We start from the raw sequence: 20,339 nt of genomic DNA on the forward strand, positions 1-20,339 counted from the left end.
GAAGAATTAAATACAAAAGAGTGCTAAGACAGAGCTAATCACAAAACTGTAAAAGCACCAGGAGCACCTAATACAGACAGCCTCAAGGACAGAAGACAGACCTGAAATGGGCCCGAAAACGATTAGTAGGAGGTACTTTGGATACTCATAGAAATCTGAGTTTGAACACATTGCTATAAATTCCATACAGGAGGCTTGCTATCTTACTCACCTCTGTATCTCAAGTACAGGGCCAGCACCTCAGATAAGCAGATGCTTAATTAATAATGGTGAAACACATGAGTGGTTATTTCCAAGTCACTGACCTTCACACCTGGGCTCAGAAAGAATGGTTCTTAACTGTGTAAAATGAAATTGATGGTAGATTTGTTTTTAAAGATTGCTTATTAAAATAAACTTTGAGATTAATTTGTGGGGATGACTTTATTTACTGCTCTTTGTTTTAAGGAATTTTAAGCAGGTATTAAATTAACATTATTGTGTACTATTTCCCAGGAAAATTATTCAAATTGACTCTTCTATCATATGGTACTCTTGTCATATTAGAGTATTGTGGCTACAAAAAACAAAATACTTTCACTTTTAGTATAATACTCTTCTTCACAGCTTTTCTCTAAAGCCTATTAATGGCTCTCCATGAACTTTAAGTTAAAAACTTCTGATTCACATACTCACACTGCATAAGCTAACTTACATCCATCTCAAAATCAGGTACCCCTTAAAAACACACTGCTGCTGCTATTTAGTCGCTCAGTCGTGACCAACTCTTGGAGGCCTCATGGACTAAAGCCCACCAGGCTCCTCTGTCCATGGAACTTTCCAGGCAAGAATACTGGAGTGGGTTGTCATTTTCTTCTCCAGGAGATCTTCCTGACTCAGGGATCGAACCCACGTCTCCTGCTTAGCAGGTGGATTCTTTAATACCGAGCCACCTGAGCCTCCTAAATCTTGTGTCTACTCCAGACCTCTGAGCTCCATATTCACATAGCCAAACAGTCTGTCATCTTCACCTCTATCCAAATGCCCCAAATGCCTCCAACTCATAACATCCAAAACCAAGCTCAGATTTTGGGGGCACTTGTTTCTATTTCCCACCTCAATGCACAGCACCAGCATTCACTCAAAACAGAAAAATGGGCACTGTTTCTCCTCCTCATTCTGACCCTCCACCTCACTATCCTATCTAAGAAGCTCCTGAATACTGCTGTCCTCTTTCTTCTATTTCTATTGCCAATGCCCTGATTTAGGGCTTCATTTACTTTATAAAAAAATATTTATTTATCTACTTGGCTGTGTTGGGTCTTAACTGGGGCACACAGGATCTCTGTTGCTGCATGTGGGATCTTCCACCATGGGCTCTTCTTTGCAGCATGCAGGCCCTCAAGTTGTGGTTTGTGGGCTCCAGAGAGTGTGGGCTCAGCAGCTGCAGCACCAGGGCTTAGCTGCAACATTCAGGATCCTAGTTCCAGGACCAGCAGTTGAACCTGCGTCCCCTGCATTGGAAGGCAGGTTCTGAGCCACTGGACTGCCAAGGAAGTCCCTATTTACTTTTTTAACAAACCCTTAAATAGGACTTACTCTGTGCCAGACAATGATTTAAACATTTAAAAAAAATAATTTAATCCACATAACAAAGTCTATGACATTCTTTAACTTTAACTCATAGATGAAAAAACTGAAAACGCCAACAAGACATTTTCTAGTAAATGCTTTGAAATACAAGACGTTCTTGAAGTGAATTGAAAGTTGTTCAGTCATGTCTGACTCTTTGTGACCCCATGGACTATACAGCCCATGGAATTCTCCAGGCCAGAATACTGGAGTGGGTAGCCTTTCCCTTCTCCAGGGGATCTTGCCAATTCAGGGATGGAACCCAGGTCTCCCACATTGCAGGCAGATTCTTTACCAGCTGAGTCACATAAATGTAAGCAAAAGGGAAAGATCTGTTGCACTCTCCTACCCTAAGGTGTAACTAACAATTCTACAACACTATTAAAGAAAAGCATTGCCTATCAGGCAGCCCAAATGCAATTTAATATACATATACATTGGAAAGAAAGTTATGACCAACCTAGACAGCATATTAAAAAGCACAGACATTACTTTGTCAACAAAGGTCCGTCTAGTCAAGGCTATGGTTTTTCCAGTGGTCATGTATGGATGTGAGAGTTGGACTATAAAGAAAGCTGAGTGCCGCAGAATTGACGCTTTTGAACTGTGGTGTTGGAGAAGACTCTTGAGAGTCCCTTGGACTGCAAGGAGATCCAACCAGTCCAACCTGAAGGAATTCAGTTCTGGGTATTCATTGGAAGGACTGATGTTGAAGCTGAAACTCCAACACATTGGCCACCCGATGTGAAGAGCTGACTCACTGGAAAAGACCCTGATGCTAGGAAAGTTTGAGGGCAGGAGGAGAAGGGGAGGACAGAGGATAAGATGGTTGGATGGCATCACTGACTCAATGGACATGGATTTGGGTGGACTCTGGGAGTTGGTGATAGAGAGGGAGGCCTGGCGTGCTGCGGTTCATGGGGTCTCAAAGAATTGGACAGGACTGAGCGACTGAGGTTCATGACACTGTACAGGAGACAGGGATCAAGACCATCCCCATAGAAAAGAAATGCAGAAAAGCAAAATGGCTGTCTGGGGAGGCCTTACAAATAGCTGTGAAAAGGAGAGAAGCGAAAAGCAAAGGAGAAAAGAAAAGATATAAACATCTGAATGCAGAGTTCCAAAGAATAGCAAGAAGAGATAAGAAAGCCTTCTTCAGCGATCAATGCAAAGAAATAGAGGAAAACAACAGAATGGGAAAAACTAGACATCTCTTCAAGAAAATCAGAGACGCCAAAGGAACATTTCATGCAAAGATGGGCTCGATAAAGGACAGAAATGGTATGGACCTAACAGAAGCAGAAGATATTAAGAAGAGATGGCAAGAATACATAGAAGAACTGTACAAAAAAGATCTTCACGACCCAGATAATCACAATGGTGTGATCAAGTGGGCCTTAGAAAGCATCACTACGAACAAAGCTAGTGGAGGTGATGAAATTCCAGTTGAGCTATTCCAAATCCTGAAAGATGCTGCTGTGAAAGTGCTGCACTCAATATGCCAGCAAATTTGGAAAACTCAGCAGTGGCCACAGGACTGGAAAGGGCAGTTTTCATTCCAATACCAAAGAAAGGCAATGCAAAGAATGCTCAAACTACTGCATAATTGCACTCATCTCACATGCTAGTAAAGTAATGCTCAAAATTCTCCAAGCCAGGCTTCAGCAATATGTGAACCGTGAACTTCCTGATGTTAAAGCTGGTTTTAGAAAAGGCAGAGGAACCACAGATCAAATTGCCAACATCCGCTGGATCATGGGAAAAGCAAGAGAGTTCCAGAAAAACATCTATTTCTGCTTGATTGACTATGCCAAAGCCTTTGACTGTGTGGATCACAATAAACTGTGGACAATTCTGAAAGAGATGGGAATACCAGACCGCCTGACCTGCCTCTTGAGAGGTATGTATGCAGATCAGGAAGCAACAGTTAGAACTGGACATGGAACAACCGACTGGTTCCAAATAGGAAAAGGAGTCCGTCAAGGCTGTATATTATCACCCTGCTTATTTAACTTCTATGCAGAGTACATCATGAGAAACGCTGGGCTGGAAGAAGCACAAGCTGGAATCAAGATTGCCGGGAGAAATATCAATAACCTCAGATATGCAGATGACACCACCCTTATGGCAGAAAGTGAAGACGAACTCAAAAGTCTCTTGATGAAAGTGAAAGTGGAGAGTGAAAAAGTGGGCTTAAAGCTCAACATTCAGAAAACGAAGATCATGGCATCGGGGGCCCTCACTTCATGGGAAATAGATGGGGAAACAGTGGAAACAGTGTCAGACTTTATTTTGGGGGGCTCCAAAATCACTGCAGATGGTGACTGCAGCCATGAAATTAAAAGACGCTTACTCCTTGGAAGGAAAGTTATGACCAATCTAGATAGCATATTCAAAAGCAGAGACATTACTTTGCCAACAAAGGTTTGTCTAGTCAAGGTTATGGTTTTTCCTGTGGTCATGTATGGATGTGAGAGTTGGACTGTGAAGAAGGCTGAGCGCCGAAGAATTGATGCTTTTGAACTGTGGTGTTGGAGAAGACTCTTGAGAGTCCCTTGGACTGCAAGGAGATCCAACCAGTCCTTCTGAAGGAGATCAGCCCTGGGATTTCTTTGGAAGGAATGATGCTAAAGCTGAAACTCCAGTACTTTGGCCACCACATGCGAAGAGTTGACTCATTGGAAAAGACTCTGATGCTGGGAGGGATTGGGAGCAGGAGAAGGGGACGACAGAAGATAAGATGGCTGGATGGGGTCGCAAAGAGTCAGACACGACTGAGCGACTGATCTGATCTGATCTGAGCGACTGAACTGAACTGACATTAAGTCCAGACAAAGTACCAGATCTCACCAATACTCAAAAAAAAAATTATTAATTTTTTAGAAGTTTCCAAATCTGCTAATTACAAATCTATTAGTAGAGTTAGAGACAAAAAAAAAAAAATCTTTGCAATAAATACTCCTAAACCTGCACAAAGGAAGCTACCATAATGACCTTTTAACTTTAAAAGATCAAAGCACAAAAGCTAATACATATTTACCTTGAAGTATAACCAAACAGCTAGTAACTTTTCCACTGCACATGGGCTCAACCAGCAACAAGTTATATCTGTCTACCAAAAATGCAAAGAGAAACCATATCATGCACTCTGTTCACTGACTTTGAAGAGTACAGGATTTTATGCAAAATAAGCACTGCAGTGCTCTGTGGGGTTGGCTTTACTTCTCTATTTTGAAAGTAAAGAAATACAAATATTTTTGATTAATATGTTTAATTCATCCACCAAATCCACAAGCAGAAATTGATTATCACCAACACACATCACAAAATCTATCCAAATGCAAAACTCTATTATCCTGAAAAAGAGTTAAATGCAAAATGATATATCTGACTAAAACTGTATATTAACAGCAGCACAGAATAGACAAATGAAATTAAACAATTTTAAATTATATTAAAACCTTATACTTTAAAAACGACAGGTAAGCTGTTGGAATGTAATTCCCTAAGTTCAGGAGAGAGATCCATTCTCACCACTCTTATTCAACACTCTGGTTAAAAAAAAAAAAAAGAAACCCATTAGGCAAAAATAAATTATAAAAGGCATACCAGATTGGGCAGAAAGAAGCAAAATTATTTTTATTTGCAGCTGAAATGATCTTAAATAAAGAAAAGCCTAAGGAATTTACTAAAATAACTGTTAGAACTAATTTAAATGAGTTCTACAAGGTTGCAGGATACAAGATCAATATACTAAAACCAACTGTATTTCTATACTTTTCACAAGAACAAACCAGAAATGAAATTAACAATTCCATCTATAGCATCATCAATAAGAACAAAATAGCATCATCAATAAGAACAAAATACTTAAAAATAAATTTGACAGAAGTGTTAAATCCATACTCTGAAAACTATAAAATATTGTATAAAGCAATTAAAGAAGACACAAACAAATGGAAAGATAGCCCATATTCATGGATCAGAAGACATTATGTTGTTAGGATGGCAATACTTTCCAAATTGATTTACAGATTCAATACAATCCCTAACAAAATCCTAGCTGGCTTCTTTGCTGATTCTAAAATTTATATTTTAGAAATTCAAGGGATCCAGAACAGGCAAAACAATCCTGAAAAAGGTCTAATTTGAAGGACTTACACCTCCCAATTTAAAAATGCGCCACAAGGCTACAGTAATAAAGCCAGTGCATTACTGGCTTTAGGGAAAACACATAGATCAATGGAATAGAATTCAGTGTCCAGAAAGAAACCTTCACACTTACGGTAAACTGATTTTTGACAAGGGAGCCAAGACAATTCAATGAGAAAAGAATACTTTGCAAGTGGTGCAGAAACAACTGGAGACCCACATGCAAAAAAAAAAAAAAAAACTTGGACCCCGTCCCCCAACTTCACACCATATACAAAAATTAACTCAAAATGGATCAAAGTCCTAAATGTTAAGAGCTAAAACTATAAAATTGTCAGAAGACAATAGAAGCATAAATCTGCATGACCCTGGATTAAGTAATGGGTTTCTTAGATATGACGCGGAAAGCTCTGAGGAAGTGATGACTGACACTTGAATGAGTGAGAAAAAGGCAGAGTATTCCAAGAGGAGGAAGAGTATCCCAAGGAGAGGAAATAAAAATAAAAGCTGAGACAGAACCAGCTTAACACACTCAAAGAACAGATAGATGAGCCTGGAAAGGAAAGAAGAGTCTTATACGTCAAGTACTAGTACAAATGGCAAAAGTTACATTATTAATACAAAAGGGTGACAACTGCTCCAGGGACGCATTCATGCAGTAAACTTCAATGTGAAAGGTCTCCCCTAGAATATGGCAAAGCAGCAGCTTAGATGTGCTCTCACCTCTCTCATCCCTCAAGTCTCATGCCTGTCTAATTCAAACTTCTCCGTATTTTCAATAAATAACTATGACAGTCAATGAATTAAATATGTTGACTTTTTTAAATGGCATCTCTCAAGTTTTATTAATGTTTTAAGCAAATAATTAAATCCTCATAGCAATCCAAATCATTTACATGGCTACTTTTTATTCTATTTATTTTCATTTCAACTCCTTTAATAGACATTATATTCACATGGTTCAAAAATTCAAAAGGGTAAAATGTCTCCCTCCTACCCTGCCTCTCAGACACACATTTCCCATCTTTGGAGGCAACAGATGTTATCAGTGCCTTGTGTATCCTTCCCATCTTCAAGCAAATATGTATATATTCTTTTCTCTCCTTTTCTACAATAAACTGGCAGCATATTTTACATACTGTCTTGTATCTTCTTTTTTCACTGAATTATTTTGGCAACTGTTCTGTATCAGGGCACAAAGTTTTCTCTTTTTGATGGTTGCACAGTATTCCATTTTGTAGATACACAGTATTTTACACCTTTGATAACTTTTAATTGGAAAAGATTTGAGAAAAAGATGCAGCTCCCAGGGCAAGAGTTGTTAACCTTACATCTATCGAAGGGCCTCAGAAGATATGTGAATCCCCTTAAGTGGTGTGTTTATGTCCTTACGTATTTCTGTGGGCAGCAAACTTGCATACCATTCACCACATTATCAAAGGGAGAGCTGTGATCCAAACAAAGTTACAAACTACTGTACAATATAACTTGTGTGCTGCTGCTGCTGCTGCTAAGTCACTTCAGTCATGTCCGACTCTGTGAGACCCCACAGACAGCAGCCCACCAGGCTCCCCAGTCCCTGGGATTCTCCAGGCAAGAACGCTGGAGTGGGTTGCCATTTCCTTCTCCAATGCATGAAAGTGAGAAGTGAAAGTGAAGTCGCTCAGTCGTGTCCGACTCTTCCCGACCCCATGGACTGCAGCCCACCAGGCTCCTCCATCCATGGGATTTTCCAGACAAGAGTGCTGGAGTGGTGTGCCATTGCCTTCTCCAGGTGTCTAATAAACATAGATTGAACAGAATTTTGGTCGAGGATCTGCTCATTTTTGTACTAAAGAGAGAACTAAACACCAATAAAATCCAAACTTGTTATGTTCTTTATAGAATCTTTTCCCTTTACAAACAAACAGCAAAACCGATCCCTTTGACTCCCACTTTTTTTGAGAAGGGCTTTATTTTTCATCTGCACCTTTAACAGGAGTACTAAGAAGAACCAATTATGTAAAGTACCTGAATGATCAAAAGTTGACTACATAAGCTATCATTCTCCATAACTGACAACATCAAAGGTATCTCTGATGCCCCTTAAACTCTTTAATGTTCCACACAATCCTTCCTGAGAAATACAGATCATTGGTCATGTAGTTGTATGTTTCCTACCACAAGCCAGGGACCACAAGAGAAGCTTTACATTTATGATTTTGTTTAACCTTCAAGACAATCACTCAAGGCAGCTGTATTTCTCCCTCTCTACAGTTAAGGAAACATAATTTAAGAGGTTAAAGTTAAGGTATTTACTTGCTCAAAAACCACTTCATCATTAAATGGCAGAGCAATACCAAAACATCGCCTCACTCTTACCTTCAAGACTCCAAATCTTAAGAATTTTCCACAATTACCATGCAGTGCCTTAAGTCCAAAATGTAATTACTAATTACAGTCATTTTAGGAGGGTGGCATAATGTGGTGGTCAGAAAAACCTAGGTTCTAACTCTAGTTCAACCATTTATTAGTTACATCACAAAGTGTTTTAAACTCTAAAGGCCCCCTTTACCATCTTTAAAACTGGATTGCTGTGAGGTTTAAATGAGAAAAGACATGTAAAACAAACAGCCCACATAGCCACCTGAAGATACTTGCTACAAGCTGGCTATTACGCTGTTATCATTATTTCATCCTTCTCTGAGAAGAAACACAAAGGGCTGTAAGGTTTCCGAATCTGGCATAAAATTACACACACACAGCCCAGAATGTTGACACTGTGACAAATAAAATGACTGAAAAAAAATGTCTGATTATTAAGTAGACTCCAGCTTAACGCAGCACAATAAACTATCCTTTACATTAAAATATTTCAAACACACACTAGTATCTACTGCCATTCTAGCATGAATGTTTTGTTTTGACGGCTGCATAATTATTTCACTATTTATATGGTTTATGCAGAATTAGGCACTGAGGGTTTTTTTAAGATTATTTTTAATATCAGGTGACAAGCGATGACAGCTGTCAAATGCACTACAGCTGCTCCTCCCAGGTTTGCCCTCCCTCCTGTAAACCGTATTATCCCTTTAATTTCTATGAACTCATCTGAACACAATAAAACATCCTCCCCGTGCCCTCGATCTTAAAACGGCTGATGAGCACCTCGCGGAGCTGCTAATGAGCAAAGTACGAAAACTGAAGGCTGAGAAACTTATTCATGAGAGCATTTCGCGGTGTTGTTAAAGACGAAAGTTGAAGGCCTGAAACTTGTTCATCAGAAAGGAAGTTTGTTCGATTCTTCTTCTCTGACACCCAAAGCTTGAAATCAACGCTTTAGGCAGGACTCAAACAGAGGCTGGAGGCAACACTTAACAGGAAAAGCAACTTTACCCCTGAGCCCCCCAAATCACCTCATTACTCCCTTCCTTCCTCCCTTCCCCCAACAGTGGGAAAATGTGAAGCTGCCGCGCAGCACCAAGAGCGCTGCGCGCTGGCTGCGGCCGAAAGCTGAAGCCCCCAGTGGAAGGAAAGCTGTGCGCCCGGAGCCCAGTTTTTAGCCCCTTTCGTGCCTTCGTTTCCTTCCGGGGCCACGCATCCCGGTCCTCCCAGACCCTCCACGCCAGGAAAGCCAGGTCCACGCCCTGCCTGCGAACTCTCCCCAGCCCCCCAGCCGCGAAGCCTTTCCCAAGGGCTCACCATTGCAGCCCACGGATGAACGCGCGAGCAAGCAGGCCCGGCCGGCTGGGGAATCCGTTACCGGGGCTCGGGATCCATTCGCGCCAACAACTTCTCCCGCGAAGTGGAAGGAGGTCGAGGCAGCGGCGCCCGGTGATGACGTCAGGAGGCGCGCAGCTTCTTTTGGGTCCCGGCGGGAGGCGGGAGGCGCTACGTGAGCCCAGGTGCGGCCCTTGAGACCGCCGCGACGCTGGCGTCGCAAGGAGTGGCTGGACCATGGTCCGAGCCTTGTTTTGCGCCTTCGACTTTGGGTAGGGGCCCTCAATTGGGGAGGTCTCGAGATCGATGTCCTCCGAGGGCAGGCACCTTTGGAGGTTTCATTGCCCTCCTTAGTAGCTTTAAAATGTTTATATTTTTTAGAAAATGTTTCTATTACCAGCCGCAGTAAGGCAAACATTTTAGGTGTATGTTTCACAAATTACATTTTAACATCTATTCTGAAATAAAAATTTCACCAAACAGTATTTACCCTGATCTTCTTTTAAATGTTTGACCAATCCAGTTGGTTTTGTTCGCCTACTTTTAAGTGGAGACCCACACTTTGAAAACACTTTTAGGACAATTTTATATTGTATAATTCCAGAACAAAAAAGACTTTGGTAAAATAGTCATTACCACCCACTCCATTTTATAAATGAAGAATATAACGCCCAAACAAGCTAGGGGCCCTAACTGAGAATCTAGGCCTTCAAATTCCCAAACTTACCTCAGCTGCTGCTGAGTCTCTCAAAGAAGTGTGTTGTAAGCCAAGGCGCAAACGAGGTACATCTCCCTAGAAGAACGATGATCCCAAAAGCTTTGGAGTAAACAAGTTTTATATTAATAGATAAGCAATGGCATTTGGGAATAGAATGTGACATTTGCATACAATTTTAAGAGAAAATGGAGACCTTAAGTAGTTTAATAGGAAGAGCAGTATCTCCAGGTTTGGCCCTAGACTTTCAATTCCTTATCCACCCTCACCCACCCCTTGTTCCATCTTGCATCTTATCACACCCAGTATCTCTGCAATGAAAGATAGCAAAGCCTTCAGGAATGAAACAGAGGTTAAGGTGGAGCTAGTGGTAAAGATGGATGGAGGAGCTTGATGGGCTGCAGTCCATGGGGTCTGGAAGAGTGGGACACGACTGGGTGACTTCACTTTCACTTTCAGTGGTAAAGAACCTGCTTGCCAATGCCTGAGACTTAAGAGACTTGGGTTCAATCCCTGGGTCAGGAAGACCCCCTGGAGGAGAGCATGGCAATCCACTACAGTATTCTTGCCTGGGAATCCCCATGGACAGAAAAGCCTGGAGGGCTATAGTCCACAGGGTCGCAAAGAGTCAGACAGGACTTAAGCAGCTGAGCATGCAAGCACAGAGAGGTCCTATTTATTAACTGCACAGCATATGTGCCAGGCAAGCAGCTATGGACTATCCCACTTTAACTCATCTGATACCTACAGTGACACTGGCTACTATTATCATCCACAGTTTACAAAGGAGTAAACTATTCTCATGAACAGAGCCTCAGTGCATTGGACCCTCTGATGCCAATATGCCAGGATTCCTAGCCCTGCCACATGCTAATTGTGTGACCATGGGCAAGTTACTATGCCTGTTTCCTCAACTGTAAAACAATGATAATAGTTATGTGTTCCTCGTAGGGTTATTATGAAACTGTTCCTGGATAAGTGAATAATTTTTTTAAATCAGTTATTATTATTATCATCATCATCATCATTATTACACAAAGCTAGGTAATATCAAGAGAGAGAGTTCCAAAAATGAACATACCTACTCCTCAGTTTTGCTTGGGGAAATACTTGACTGGGGAGGAAGGGAATCAAATCTTTTGAGAAATCAATAAAAAACTACTTCCCAGAAAAATGTATATGACAGACACATCACAAAAGGTTTTGCCTGTAACTTCAGAGAACCTAAACCAATTTACAGTGTTCACTGTGTTGTAAATAAGCAAATAAGTGAAAGCCACTCAGTCGTGTCTGACTGTTTGCGATCCCATGAACATACAGTCCATGGAATTCTCCAGGCCAGAATACTGGAGTGGGTAGCTGTTCCCTTCTCCCAGGGATCAAACCCAGGTCTCCTGGATTGCAGGCGGATTCTTTACCAGTCAAGCCACCAGAGAGGCCCAAGCAAATAAGATGTATGTTAAAACATTTACATATCTTTTACATTATACAAGTTTAAACTTTTGCATTTCTTTTTTAGTATTTTGAAGCCTTCCTTGAACTTAGGCAAGACTTAAATCAAAAGACTAACTACTAGAAAGATACTGAACTGAATTTGTTGGATTGTTTTCTTTAGGAACATTTACTTGGAACTATCCTATCTCAGAAATGTACCAGATTTTATTTTTTATTTTTATTTTTTTAGAAATGTACCAGATTTTAAATGGCTATATATGTTTGATGCTCCTCCCCAAACATGGACTGGCCTGTGACAGATTTGACCAAAGAATATAGTGGAAATGATGCTAGGATGGTTCCAAGTAAAGCTTCCTAATAAAGCTTTTAGAGGACCAGCAGCTCCCATCTTGCTGTCTTGGAGCTTTGAGCCACCATGTAAAGCAGGAGGAGGGCCAGTTGAGTCCAGGCTTACAACCGTTTCCACCAGGTTACAGGCTTATCAGTGAAACCATCTTCAACACACGGTACCAGCTGCTGGTGGAATTCCACTAAATGACCCCAGCAACACTATGTGGAGCAGAAAAATCACCTAGTCGAGGCTTGCTTAAATTCTCTGACCAACAGTAATGTGAGCATAATAAAATGATTGTTCTTTTAGGGTACTAAGTTTGGGGTAGTTTTTTGTAAAATAATAGATAACCAGAAGAGCAATGTTTTAAAGAAACCAAAGGATAACCAAAAAAATAAGCAGGAACAAAATACTCAGGCTTATTTTCTCCACTGTGGTGCTTTTTTACTGATGCATCATTCAACAAATATTTATTGAGCATCTACTGTGTGTCAGCACATTTTATGTACATGCTGGGAAACCATAGCAAACAAGACAGACAGTCCCAGCTTTTCTGAAGTCTATATTTTTGAGGAAACGAGAAAAATAAGTAGACAAAAATAAAATCTGTACTTTTAGGTATGGGTGAGAGTCCCTTGGACTGCAAGGAGATCCAACCAGTCCATTCTGAAGGAGATCAGCCCTGGGATTTCTTTGGAAGGAATGATGCTAAAGCTGAAACTCCAGTACTTTGGACACCTCACTCGAAGAGTTGACTCATTGGAAAAGACTCTGATGCTGGGAGGGATTGGGGGCAGGAGGAGAAGGGGACGACAGAGGATGAGATGGCTGGATGGCATCACTGACTCGATGGACGTGAGTCTGAGTGAACTCTGGGAGCTGGTGATGGACAGGGAGGCCTGGTGTGCTGCAATTCATGGGGTTGCAAAGACTCAGACACGACTGAGCGACTGAACTGAACTGAAGTGCTATAAAGAAATCATAAGATTTGAAGCCTAAAGAGTGCTACGATCCTATTATTCTTGGTTGGTGGTTTAGTTGCTAAGTCGTGTCCAGCTCTTTGCCACTGCACAGACTATAACCCACCAGGCTCCCCTGTCCATGGGATTTCCCAGGCAAGAATACTGAAGTGGATTGCCATTTCCTTCCCCATCCAGGAATTGAGCCTGGATCTCCTGCACTGCAGGTGTAGTCTTTATCAACGGAGCCACCTTTGTATTTTATGACCAAAAAAAGAAAAATAACAGATTGCTAAGTGTTTTGTGGCAAAATATGATACACATTTGTTTTCCATGGTAGAGAAATCTAAAGAGTGCTAAAAAGATGATCAAATGTGATTTTTAAAAAAGTTGTCTAAGGAGGGTTCAGGATGGGGAACACATGTATACCTGTGGCGGATCCATTTCGATATTTGGCAAAACTAATACAATATTGTAAAGTTTAAAAATAAAATAAACTTAGATTGGGTACCTAAGAAATACAAAAAAAAAAAGAAACATTTTAAAGAGAGACCTAATCTAGGGACCAGAAATCCCCCCAAGTGACCCTTTAGCTCAAGGATGCCACACAATAAAGCATTCTATAAGAGGGGGAAAAAAAAATTGTCTATAGGAGAGCAGCAGAGTTCCCTGTTAAGTTTGCTTCTACATGATAACTGCATCTGGATTTTAACCCTTACAGGGCTGTATTCTATAATAGTTTGAATTTTTTCCAAGCAAAAGGCCAGCCTGTGTGCACCTTCCATCTCTATGTGGTCTTTCTTCAACGATGAGAATAAAATGACAACAGGTCATAACTACTCCCGTCTCTCACTATTAACTGAAAGACTATAACAATGCATCTCCAGGAAACTGAGAGTGCCCAAAAAAGAATACAGCAAACTGGGGCTAATGATTTTTAGATAGTTTTTCTAGAGAGGCCCAGAAAAGTCGTTTATCACTGATGTAAAACATTAGCCAACAGAGATTCCTTGCATGTTTTCTTGAGGGTATTTTCACCAAAACTATTTCCTCATGTTTTCCTTGGTCATGCTTTCCTTAGTTGAGCTCTTCTTAGTATAAATGTTTCTAAAACCAGCTGATGAATAAATAAGACCAATAATTAATTTGTAGAATAACACCAGTAACAGATAATATAGCAATTAGATCAATGCTGCCATTTCCAGAATTAAGGGTATCTATCTAAAAGCCTGAAGTATTTTTTAAAAATTCTTTGCTTTTAATAATGATTTGAGACATATTACAGAGAAGACCTATTTTAAGGGATATATTAAGTATTGGATTTGATCATCTGATACTGACTGGCCTTGTCTTAGTTCTTAAAAGAAAAAGCTTCAAGGAAAACTTTTTAGAGCAAGTCAGTTTTGTGAAAGGTAGGGCTATCTTTCCCTCTTCCACTTAGGGATATATCACTGGTAGAGGAATTGCTGACATTCCATGGAGAACTCTTTACTTCAACAGTTAGAATATTGACAGTAACATCTCTGCTAATATATTTCTAAATCTGTGAATAGTTTGGATTATGAGAATAAAAATTGGCTCTCTTTCCATAATGTATGTGAACACTCAGTCATGTCTGACTCTTTGTGACTCCGTGGAGCCTGCCAGGCTCCACTGCTGATGGAATTTTCCAGGCAAGAATACTGGAGCAGGTTGCCACTTCCTACTCCGGGGGATCTTCCTGAGCCAGGGATCGAACCCGTGTCTCCTGCGCCTCCTATGCCCACACCTCCTATGCCTCCTCCATTGGCAGGCGGATTCCTTACCACTGCCACCACCTGGGAAACCTCCATTGCCCTCTTGAAAATGACTTAAAAGCTATGTATTAGTTAGGAAGTGCATAACTTGAATTTTGGTCATCCTATATAATCTTACTATCTACTGCCATACATAAGTGAAAAAGAATTGCAAAGGGCAATCTAAATCCTTAGTGTTAATGTCTGTGTCTTAGTTAACTCATCTGTGTGATAAAAATAACTTAGAGTCACTCTGAAATGCTTTTCAAGACCACAATAGTTACATTGTCTTTCACTTAGACATTTATAAGTCAGCAGAAATCAATCGAGTTTTCACTGTGCAACAACAAATGTGACTTTCTGCCCTCTGGATAAATATTAGCACGTCCTGCTTTGCTAGGATTTTTTGGAACATTTTCCTTGTAGAAAGCCGTCTGTTAGGCAGCTTGTCCTCTTCTGTGTTTGTGATGCCTGCAGAGACCCAGAACGGTGATGTTGACCTTATAATCCATTTATGAACATAATCATTAAGTCATAATCTGTCACCATTAAAGTGGTCATATTCTAACTTAGGAAATTAGGTAGTAACTAGGTCATTTATCTTAATTCTTGGATGATATCTTCTTAATGTGATTATGGTTGAGTAATCTAAATTTATATAAACTTGCCTGATAATATCTTACAAATAATAAAAATGTTTGTTCCATTAATAAATCAGTATCTTCCCTCAGGTTAGAAGAAAGTTGCATTTAAAATAGTAAATTTAACAAAAAGCATATAACTTTACTTCTGGCGTACATAATTGATTATATAAATAAACTGTATCTCAAATTATGAATTAAATCCCTAAAATATTCGCTGGCAGGACTTGCCTGGAGGTCCAGTTGTTAAGACTCTGTGCTTTCACTGTAGCAGGCACCGGTTTGATCCCTAATGGGAGAACTAAGATCCTGCATGCCATGTGGGGCAAAAAATAAATAAATAAAATATGCATTGGCAATGTTAAAGTTGTTTATAGACAGAACAACAGGAATGCCAACCATATTTTGTAGTGAGAGTAGATTTTACAATTAAGATAGTCTTTCATTCTCCAAGTCCTACAAATCAAAGTAGTTCTAGAACTTTTGTTGTTTCATGGGAATAATGTGAGGATACATAATAATCATACAACAAATAAAGGAAATTACCAGTTATAGGGCTTCCCAGGTGGCACTACTGGTAAAGAACCTGCCTACCAATGCAGGAAACTTAAGAGACTCGAGTTCAAGATCCCCTGGAGGAGGGCATGGAACCCACTCCAGTATTCTTGCCTGGAGAATCCCATGGACAGAGGAGCCTGGCAGGCTACGATCCTAGTGTTGCAAAGAGTCAGACATGACTGAAGTGACTTAGCATGCCCACACGCACACTAAAGAATGACCACATACTTGGATATTATAGAAGTTTAAGACTCTCAAGAATCTGAGTTTCTATGATAAGATACACCCAGAATTGTTGTGCATATTTCAACAAAGTTTGCAATGAAAATATTATTGAACTTCCATGGAAGTCTCACAGGTCATCTTTCTCAATGTACAGTTTAAGTAGAATTGAATGTACTCACTGTTTATACAGAGTAGTGTATATTAGAGGGGGAAAATATCTTGCAAATGAACACAAGGCAGAATAGAAAAGACACATGAGAAAGGAATTCCAATAAATTCACATCTTTAATAAAATATACAGCAAAACCTTAGTCAGATTAAGTCTGATTCATTGCCACAGAAAGGATATAAACAATAATTTTAAGATAGCTGTTTAAACTGCTAGTTCCTATAGGGTTAACTTTGCTTTAAGAGAAAGTCAAGTGCTTTGTATTCTATGTTTTTAAATATTATACCTGGTTTGATATCTTTATATAAATATTATCATTAGCTCTGGAATTAGCACTACATAGTATATCTCTCAGAGAAGGCAATGGCACCCCACTCCAGTACTCTTGCCTGGAAAATCCCATAGACGGAGGAGTCTGGTAGGCTGCAGTCCATGGGGTCGCTAAGAGTCAGACACAACTGAGCGACTTCACTTTCACTTTTCACTTTCATGCATTGGAGAAGGAAATGGCAACCCACTCCAGTGTTCTTGCCTGGAGAATCCCAGGGACTGGGGAGCCTGGTGGGCTGCTGTCCATGGGATCACACAGAGTCGGACACAACTAAAGCGAATTAGCAGTAGCAGCAGCAGCATATCTCTAACACCTGGGATTTCCTAGACATTTTTCAGAAGATGTTCAGCTTGATCTAAATATATGATTTGCAAAACCTAACATTACCATATGTTGAAACCCATTACTAAAGTTGAATTTCACCTCTTTTACCTTCTTCTACTTGTGTGCATAATCTAAATCTGATCATGAGAAAATATCAAACAGACCAAAACTGAAAGACCTTCTATAAATTAACTAACCAGGATTCAGCAACAGTCTTTCAAGGTCATGAAAGACAAGGAAAGATGGAGAAACTGTCACAGATTGGAGAGGATTAAAAATACACAGTAAATAAATGCAATGTGGAATAATGGACAAAAAGGAGATTAGAAGGAAATAGGCTAAAGTTTAATAAGATATGTACTTTAGTAAATAGTAGCATAGCATAGTATCCCGATTTTGATCATTGCAAGTGATTATGTAAGTTAAGATGAAGCAGAACTGAGTGAAAGATGTGTGTGAACTCTCTGTACTCTTTTAGCCACTTTCCTATAACTTTTTTATATTAAAAAAAAGAAGACCCTAAAGTGGATAGTTGTACCATTAAACACACAGGACTGTCGAAGATAGGAAGCAAGAATTTGTTTTTTGAACATGTTAAGTCTAAGATGTCTTTAGACTTGTAATGAAAGAAATAGTCACAACAAAGAAATCAGAAAATTTGTATTTATGCTGGACTGGAAGAAACACAAACTGGAATCAAGATTGCCGGGAGAAATATCAATAACCTCAGATATGCAGATGACACCACCCTTATGGCAGAAAGTGAAGAGGAACTCAAAAGCCTCTTGATGAAAGCGAAAGTGGAGAGTGAAAAAGTTGGCTTAAAGCTCAACATTCAGAAAACGAAGATCATGGCATCTGGTCCCACCACTTCATGGGAAATAGATGGGGAAACAGTGGAAACAGTGTCAGACTTTATTTTTCTGGGCTCTAAAATCACTACAGATGGTGACTGCAGCCATGAAATTAAAAGATGCTTACTCCTTGGAAGAAAAGTTATGACCAACCTAGATAGCATATTCAAAAGCAGAGACATTACTTTGCCAACAAAGGTTTGTCTAGTGAAGGCTATGGTTTTTCCTGTGGTCATGTATGGATGTGAGAGTTGGACTGTGAAGAAGCTGAGCGCCAAAGAATTGATGCTTTTGAACTGTAGTGTTGGAGAAGACTCTCGAGAGTCCCTTGGACTGCAAGGAGATCCAACCAGTCTATTCTGAAGGAGATCAGCCCTGGGATTTCTTTGGAAGGAATGATGCTCAAGCTGAAACTCCAGTACTTTGGCCACCTCATGGGAAGAGTTGACTCATTGGAAAAGACTCTGATGCTGGGAGGGCTTGGGAGCAGGAGGAGAAGGGGATGACAGAGGATGAGATGGCTGGATGGCATCGCTGACTTGATGGACGTGAGTCTGAGTGAACTGCAGGAGTTGGTGATGGACAGGGAGGCCTGGCGTGCTGCGATTCATGGGGTCGCAAAGAGTCGGACATGACTGAGTGACTGATCTGATCTGATCTGATCTGAACATGGCTATGAAGCTTAATAAAATTTTTAAGAAGCATCCTCTGTTTTAAAAAAACTTGAGGGTATAATTAATAAATTATTGATAACCTTATATCTTATCTCTATGATTTCACAAAGCATTTCTTCATGAGAATAATTTCTTGATGACACACTTCCTTCACTTGGTTTCAAGGACATCTGGTGTCCTCGTTTTCTTTCTTCCTCAACAGCCACTCCTCAGATTCTTGTGTTCATTGCTCCTAATTTTCCTGTCCTTTTAATATTTGATTGCTCTAGGGCTTGCGTCTGTACTCACTGCCTGGTAATTTCATCCAATCTCATAGCCTAACATACTACATGAATACTGACATCTCCAATTTTCTATCAGCTGCTGAATTTTCCTGTAAACTTCAGACTTCTATATCCATTTTCCAACTTCACATCTCCACTAATAGATATATCAAAGTTAATCTGTCCAAAACTAAACACCTGATCTTCCCTCATAAACCTGTGTCTCAACTGATGGCATCCTACCATTTGCACAGAAAAAAAGAGAGAGGAGCCCCAAGGTGGCAGCTGTGCCCCAAGTGTAGTGAGAGGGCATGCAGTCCGGACTGTAGAAGTTGTCACCCAGGAGACAGGCAGATCAAGGGCTGGCATCACTGTGCCCTCTGAACAAAGCTACTGGGGCATTCACTCCATGACAGGAGGGAATAAACCAGGAAAAATGAAAAAAAGAGATTCATATAATAGAATTGAAACCATAAAAAGGTAAAGGAATTCCTAAGTTGTCAGCAAAGGGAAGTCCTAAAATGACAAATATGCAGAAAGGAACAGGCCCAGAGCATCAGCAGATGGAGGCAAACAAAGGTCTCCAGGAGGAGTAACCTGAAAAAAAAGATTGAAACTAATAATAGAGATAGACCTTGTACTAAGAGCTATTGGTAGGTGTGGGAATTTGACAATAGCTACAGACAACTAAGCAAGTGAAAAACAAGACAATTATTAAACTGTAAGAAAAACAAAAAGGAAGATAGAGAACATAATCGTAGTATACTACGATACTCAGCAATGAATAATATTTGTATAAAAAATAATGTAAACTCTAAATATCAATTTAACCAAAAAAGTAAATTTAACCAACAAAAAATGGTGACATAAGAAACCAAAATCTTTATCTACCATGGAAGGGTATCAATAGTCTCAAATTAATGAACTGAAGGATAACAACTGTACCTGACTATTATGCAAAGTTCAAATGTGGAAATATACAAATTCTAGAAGAACAGCTACAGAGTTGAAAGTAGGGGAGGGGACAGGGGAGTAGTTCAGTTCAGTTCAGTCGCTCAGTCATATCTGACTCTTTGTGACCCCATGGACTGCAGCATGCCAGGCCTCCCTTTCACCAACTCCCGGAGTCTACTCAAACTTGTCCATTGAGTCGATGATGCCATCCAACCATCTCATCCTCTATCATCCCCTTCTCCTCCCACCTTCAATCTTTCCCAGCATCGTGGTTTTTTCAAATGATTCAGTTTATAAAAATAAAAATTGATTTTAAGAAAATCACACATGAAAAGCAAAACTACAAAAGTACTAAAAAGATATGAGAATACCTTTATAATTTGGGAATGGGGACTGCTTCCCTAGCCCAGAAACCCAAAAGGAAATTAATAATTTGATTATAGAAAATGAAAACCATTTTCACATGTAAATATATTAAAGCAGAGTTCAGTAATATTCTGAAATTGATTGTGGAGATGGTTGCCCAACTCTGAATACACTAAAAACTATTGAACTGTATATCTTTAGTGGATGATTGCATGGTATGGGGATTATATCTCAATAAAGCTGTTTTTTAAAAGAGTTAAGAGAGAAATTGTTGGGAGAAAGT

General features: G+C 39.9%; 1 protein-coding gene across 1 annotated transcript in view; it reads right to left on the minus strand.

Moving 5' to 3' along the window:
* RFC1 (replication factor C subunit 1) overlaps window positions 1-9,591 on the minus strand; it is a 77,252-nt gene extending 67,661 nt beyond the window's left edge. The window contains exon 1 of the mRNA XM_027544292.1: window positions 9,445-9,591. Coding sequence (XP_027400093.1) covers window positions 9,445-9,447 — 3 coding nt within the window. The 5' untranslated portion in view covers window positions 9,448-9,591. The remainder of the gene's footprint in view (window positions 1-9,444) is intronic.
* Between the last annotated feature and the right edge of the window lie 10,748 nt (window positions 9,592-20,339).

This window comes from Bos indicus x Bos taurus, chromosome 6, assembly GCF_003369695.1.
Source record: "Bos indicus x Bos taurus breed Angus x Brahman F1 hybrid chromosome 6, Bos_hybrid_MaternalHap_v2.0, whole genome shotgun sequence".
NCBI classification, from domain to species: Eukaryota; Metazoa; Chordata; class Mammalia; order Artiodactyla; family Bovidae; genus Bos; species Bos indicus x Bos taurus.